Source organism: Furipterus horrens, unplaced genomic scaffold, assembly GCF_987537825.1.
Source record: "Furipterus horrens unplaced genomic scaffold, mFurHor1.1.pri manual_scaffold_8, whole genome shotgun sequence".
Taxonomy (NCBI): Eukaryota; Metazoa; Chordata; class Mammalia; order Chiroptera; family Furipteridae; genus Furipterus; species Furipterus horrens.
In genome coordinates, this window is record NW_028327178.1 from 66,696,721 (window position 1) to 66,702,789 (window position 6,069).

At 36.7% G+C, this 6,069-nt stretch overlaps 1 protein-coding gene across 1 annotated transcript; it reads right to left on the minus strand.

The window, feature by feature from the left end:
• Positions 1-3,937: 3,937 nt before the first annotated feature.
• Positions 3,938-4,306, minus strand: LOC150003085 (NADH dehydrogenase [ubiquinone] 1 subunit C1, mitochondrial-like). The gene has a single exon (XM_090285182.1). It carries the CDS (start codon positions 4,293-4,295, stop codon positions 4,065-4,067), a length of 231 nt encoding a protein of 76 aa, XP_090141308.1. The 5' UTR covers positions 4,296-4,306; the 3' UTR covers positions 3,938-4,064.
• Positions 4,307-6,069: the final 1,763 nt, after the last annotated feature.

The following is a 6,069-nucleotide window of genomic DNA, read 5'->3' on the forward strand; positions in this document are numbered from 1 at the left end:
CCCATGTTCCTCATACCTATGATTCTGTTCCCACTCTGGTTATCTACTTAGATTACCTTTGTTTTTATTTTTTTAGCTTCTGTTGTTGATAGTTGTGATTCTGTTGTCATTTTAATGTTCATAGTTTTGATCTTTTTTTAAATAAGTCGCTTAACATTTTATATAAAAATGGCTTGGTGATGATGCACTCCTTCAGCTTCTCCTTGTCTGGGAAGCACTTTCTCTGCCCTTCCATTCTAAATGATAGCTTTGCTGGATAGAGTAATCTTGGTTGTAGGTTTTTGCCTCTCATCACTTTGATTACTTCTTGCCAGTCCCTTCTCACCTGCAGTTTCTTTCGGTAAATCAGCAGACAGTGTTATAGGTACCCCTTTGTAGGTAATTCTCCTTTCCTCTCTTGCTCCTTTTAAGATTATCTCTTTATCCTTAACCTTTGGCATTTTGATTATGATATTTCTTGGTGTGGTCCTACCTGGGTCTAGTTTGTTTGGGACTCTCTGTGCTTCCTGGACTTGAATGTCCATTTCCTTCCCCAAATTTAGGAAATTTTCCTTTATTATTTTTTCACAAAATTTTAAAATTTCTTGCTCTTTCTCTTCTCCTTCTGGCACCCCTATGGTTCAGATGTTGGCACATTTAAAGCTATCCCAGAGGTTTGTAAGCCTCTCCTCATTTAAAAAAAATCTTGTTTTCTTGTTCTGTACTGGTTGATAGTTTATTTCTTCCTTATATCACAATTCATTGATTTGAGCCCTGGTTTCCTTTCCTTCACCACTAATTTCATGTGTGTTTTCCTTCATTTCACTTAGTATAGCCTTCATTTTTTCACTGTCATATTTAATCTTTTCTGTCAGGTCTGTGAGCATCTTAATCACCAGTAATTTAAACTCCATCTGTTAAATTGGCTCTCTTCATCTGTTAGGTTTGCTATCTCCTCATCTGTTAGGTTTGCTATTTCCTTGTAGCTTAGTTCTCTCACTGGAACCTTGATCTGACCCCCCTTTTGGGTCGTACTTCTCTGGCTCCTCATCTTGACAGCTTTCTGTGTTTTCCTCAGTGTCTTGGTAGAGCTGTCACACCTGTTACATTATATGGGGCAGAGTCTTAGGTATTTGTTAGTGCTGGTGACCCATTTCACCACTTCATAGTACTGTACATGAAAAAGGGGTTGGAGAGGGAATAATGGCACTTGCTCAGCACTCACTCCTTTTTCAGGCACTTCTCCCCCGTCCCGTATTAAGCAAGCTGTCTCCTTTGAGAGATCAGTAGTTTCTTCCTCTGCTCCAACCCCTACTGGCTTTCATAGTCAAAAGCAATGGACCTCTATTTTTCCTGGAGCTGAAACTGCAAGCTCCACAGTCTGATCTAGGGCTGACCTATAGCCATGCCATCAGCCTTCATTGTCTCCAGCTGCACACCAGCTGCAGCCACCAAGCACCTCCCGTGCAGCCGCTATTATGCTCCTCTTTCTCTCTGTCCTTGCTCTGCCCCTTGTACGTTTATGGCTAAATATTTTTTTCTTTTTTCTTTCCTGAACATCCCTGTGGTTTTGATTTTCTGGTTTTTTTTTTTTTTGCATTGTGTTTTTTTTTTTTTTTTTTTTTTTTTTTGTCTTTTGGTTTTGTTTTGTTTTTTTAGTTTTGAAGTGTTTGTAAATTCCTTCTCAGTTGTGAGAGAGATGCAGTGTTTCTATTTATGCCTCCATATTGGCCAGAACTCAGTAATGCTATTCTATGTTCTTGTTTCCATACTAATTCTAAGAAATCTCAATTATCATAATAAATTCTCACCAGAACCACCTGATCTATATTGAGATTTCATGAAATGTGCAGTTATGAATGTTCTTAAAAGTTTTCCAATGATTGAACTGAACATCCATTCTTAAGTTTAAATGTAAAATAATAAAAATTAAACAAATTTAGTTCTTTATTCACACTAACCGCAATTCAATGTGGCTAGTTGCTAGTGTATTAGGACTCTGACTTGAATCTTCAGGGGAATTCAAAACTTTCTATGTGGATTTCATTGACCTCTTTCTGAAGTGATATTTTTTCTTTGTTTGTTTATTTATTTATTATTGTTTTTTTATTACAGTAATCTAACTTTTACCCCATTGCTCCTCACCACCTTGCCCACCCCTTCTACCATAGTCAATCCCCACCCTGTTGTCCATGTCCACAGTCATTTATACTAGTTCTTTGACTAGAACTTTCTCCTTCTTGCTCTCTTCTCTCCTCCCTCTCCACCCTGGTCACTATGAGTCTGTTCCTGGTTTGCATGCCTCTGGTTCAATATTGCCCATTTGTTTGTGTTGTTCATTAGTTTCTGTATTAGCTGATATCATATGGTATTTCTCTTTCATTGCTTGTCATATTTTGCTAATCATAATTATCTCTATTTCCATCCATGTTGTCACAAATAGTAGGAGTTCTTTTTTTCTGCTGCATAGTATTCCATTGTGTAACTGTAAAACAGTTTTTTGATTCATTCATCTACAGATGGGCACTTAGGCTGTTTCCAGCAGCACTAGGCTATTGTAAATAACGCTGCTATAAACTAGGGGTGTATAGATTCTCTTGAATTGGAGTTTCAGGAATCTTGACATATAATCCTAGAAATGGAATTGCTGGATCAAAAAACAGGGCACTTTTTAGTTTGGGGGGGATATTTCATACTGTTTTCCATAATGGCTGCATCACTCTGCATTCCCACCAACAGTGCACTAGGTTCCCGTTTCTCCACATCCTCGCCAGCACCTGTTGTTTGTTGATTTGTTGATGATAGCCATTCTGGCCGGTGTGAAATTGTAACTCATTGTGGTTTTTATTTGCATCTCTCTGATGGCTAGTGATGTTGAGCATTCTTTCATATGCCAATGAAACCTCTGTATGTCCTCTTTGGAGAAGCGTTTGTGCAAGTCCTTTGCCCATTTTTTAATTGGGTTGTCTATCTTCTTGGTGTTGAGAGGTATAAGTTTTTTTATATATTTTGAATCAATTCCTTGTCTGAGGTATCATTGGCAAATTTGTTTTCCCATAGAGTCAGTTCCTTTTTCATCATGCTGATGTTTTCTTTTGCAGAGCAGAAACTCTTTAGTCCAATTTGTTTATTCTCTCTATTCTTTTCCTTGCCTTAGGAGATGTATTGGTGAAAATATTGTTACGTGGGATATCTAAAACTTTCCTGGCTATGTTTTCCTCTAGGAGTTCTATGGTATCATGGTTTATATTTAAGTCTTTGATCCATCTTGAGTTTATTCTGCTGTATGGTGTAAGTTGTTGCTCTAGTGTCCGTCTAAGCCTCCATCTTCTATAGGGTTTTCTATGTACACTATCACATCATCTAAAATAATGACTGTTTTACTTCCTCGTTTTCAGTTTGGTTACTTTTTATTTCTTTTTCTTGTCTGATTGCTGTGGCTAGAACTTCCAAAATTATGTTGAATAGAAGTGAAGTGAGTGGACAGCCTTATCTTGTTCCTGATCTGAGGGGAAATACTTTCAGTTTTTACCCACTGATAATGATGTTAGCTTCAGGTTTTTCATATGGCCTTTATTACATTGAGGTATACTCCCTCTATTCCCATTTTGTTGAGTGTTTTCATCATAAATGGGTGTTGTACTTTATCAAATGCTTTTTCAGCATCTTGATACGATCATGTGATTTTTGTCTTTCATTTTGTTCATGTGGTGTACTACGTTTATTGACTTACAATATTAAACCACCCTTCCATCCCTAAGATAAATCCCACTTGATTGTGGTATATTATCTTTTTAATGTGTTTTTGGATATGGTTGGCCAATATTTTGTTGATAATTTTAGCGTCTATGTTCATCAGCGATATTGGCCTGTAGTTTTCTTTCTTTGTTGTGTCTTGACCTGGTTTTTTTTTTTTTTTTTTTTTTTTTTTTGAGGAATACAGAAATATTTTTATTTTTTTCATTTAATGATGTAAAACAAATGCTAATGACATATATTCACATATAACTTTTCTCTCATGTTTACAACTCAACAGACTGGAACTGCTTTAATCACGATATGGATATTGTATTAGTATTTAAAGTTTATTCCAACCCATTTCTTCTTTTATACTCTGAAACGTCTTCGTTATGTTGCGTGATGAGGAAGATCCACAAGAAGACGGAAGTGCCCAAGGTCAGCCCAACTTTCGGCCAGTCAGGTTTGTCGTGCAGCGGCTCCCGCACATAGAACTTGGCCCGCGCAGGCGAGCCGCCCGGGAGCCGGGCCGGGGCCAGCAGCCTGGAGAGGGGCCGCAACAGCCTGGAGGGCGCCATGTTGCCGGGCCGGGCTCTTGACCTGGTTTTGAAATAAGGGTAATACTGGCTTCATAGAAAGAGTTTGGTTAATTTCCTCTTCTTGAATTTTTTAGAATTGTGTGAAAAGAATAGGACTTAGCTCTTTCATAGATATTTGGTAAAATCTGCCTGTGAAACCATCTGGTCCAGAGCTTTTGTGGGCCAGGAGTTTTTTGTTTTGTTTTTTTACTGCTTCAATTTCACTAGCTGTTATCAGCTTATTTATGCTTTCTGCTTCTTCGTGATTCAGTTTTGAAAAATTATATGTTTCTAGAAATTTGTCCATTTTATCTAGGTGGTCAAATTTCTAGTCATACAGTTGTTCATAGTATTTTCTTACAATCTTTTTCATTTCTGTGATATCAGTTGTCATTACTCCTCTTCACTTCTGATTTTGTTTATTTAAAGTTCTCTCTCTTTTTTTCTTGATGATCCTGGCTAAAGGCTTGTTGATTTTTTTATCTTTTCAAAGAACCAGCTCCTACTTTTATTGATCGTTTGAATTGTTTGTTTTGTCTCTATGCATTTAATTCTGCTCTGATCTTGATGATTTCTTTCTTTCTACTCACTCTGGGCTTTGTTTGTTGTTGTTCCTCTAGTCCTTGTAGGGTTAGCTTTTTCATTTGAGATTCTTCTATCTTTTTTAGGTAGGCCTGTATTACTATTAGCTTTCCTCTCAGTACTGCTTTCACTGTGTACGGTAGGGTTTGGGCTGTGTGTATTTATTTTGATATGTTCCCAGAAAATTTTCATTTCTTTCTTGATGTCCTTGTTAACCTATTTATTATTAAATAGCATGTTATTCTTTCTCCATGAGTTTGAATATCTTCGTGTTTTTTCCTTGAGGTTGATTTCTAGTTTTAAGCCTTGTGATCTGAGAAGGTGCTTGATATAATTTTAATGTCCTTGAATTTGTTGAGGCTTGTTTTGTGTCCTACCATGTGGTCTATCTTTGAAAATGTTTCATGTGCACTTGAAAAGAATATATATTTGGCTTCTTTGAGATGAAAAATTCTATAGATATATATACTAAGTACATTTGCTATAGAGTGTTGTTCAATGTCTCAATATTTATGGTGTTTCTTTGTTTCAAGGATCTGTCCATTGTTGACAATTGGGTGTTAAAGTTCCCTACTATGAGTGTGTTGCTGTTGATATCCTTCTTGTAGTCTTGCAGTATTTTCCTTATATATTTGGGTGCTCCTGTGTTGGGTGCATATATGTTTACAAGGGTTATACCTTCTTGATGGATTTCTCTCTTAAGTATTGTGAAATGTCCTTCTTTGTCTCTTTTTATCACCTTTGTTGTGAAATTTACTTTGTCTGGTATAAGTATAGCTACAACAGTTTTTTTTCATGTTCCTTTTGCTTAGAATACTTTTTTTCCATCCCTTCACTTTCAGTCTCTGTAGAGCTTTTGTTTTGTGATGAGTCTGTTGTAGACAGCATATATGTGGGTCATGTTTTCATATCCATTCTGCTATCCTATGTCTTCTGATTGGAGCATTTAATCCAGTTACTTTTAATGTTATTATTGATATTTTTATTCATTGTGACTTTTTCTCTTTGTACCTGAGTTCCTCTTCCTCTCTTTTTCTTCTTGTTTTTGGAGCATTCCCTATAGCATCTCTTGCAATGCTGGTTTGGTGGAGATGTATTCTTTTAGTCTTCTTTTGTCTGGGAATCTCCTTATTTAACCTTCCATTTGAATGGGAACCTTGCTGGGTAGAGTAGTCTTGGTTGTAGGTCTTTG

Bases quoted from the DNA above. Each gene is read 5' to 3' on its own strand.
- LOC150003085 (XM_090285182.1), bottom strand. From the start codon at position 4,295: ATGGCGCCCTCCAGGCTGTTGCGGCCCCTCTCCAGGCTGCTGGCCCCG.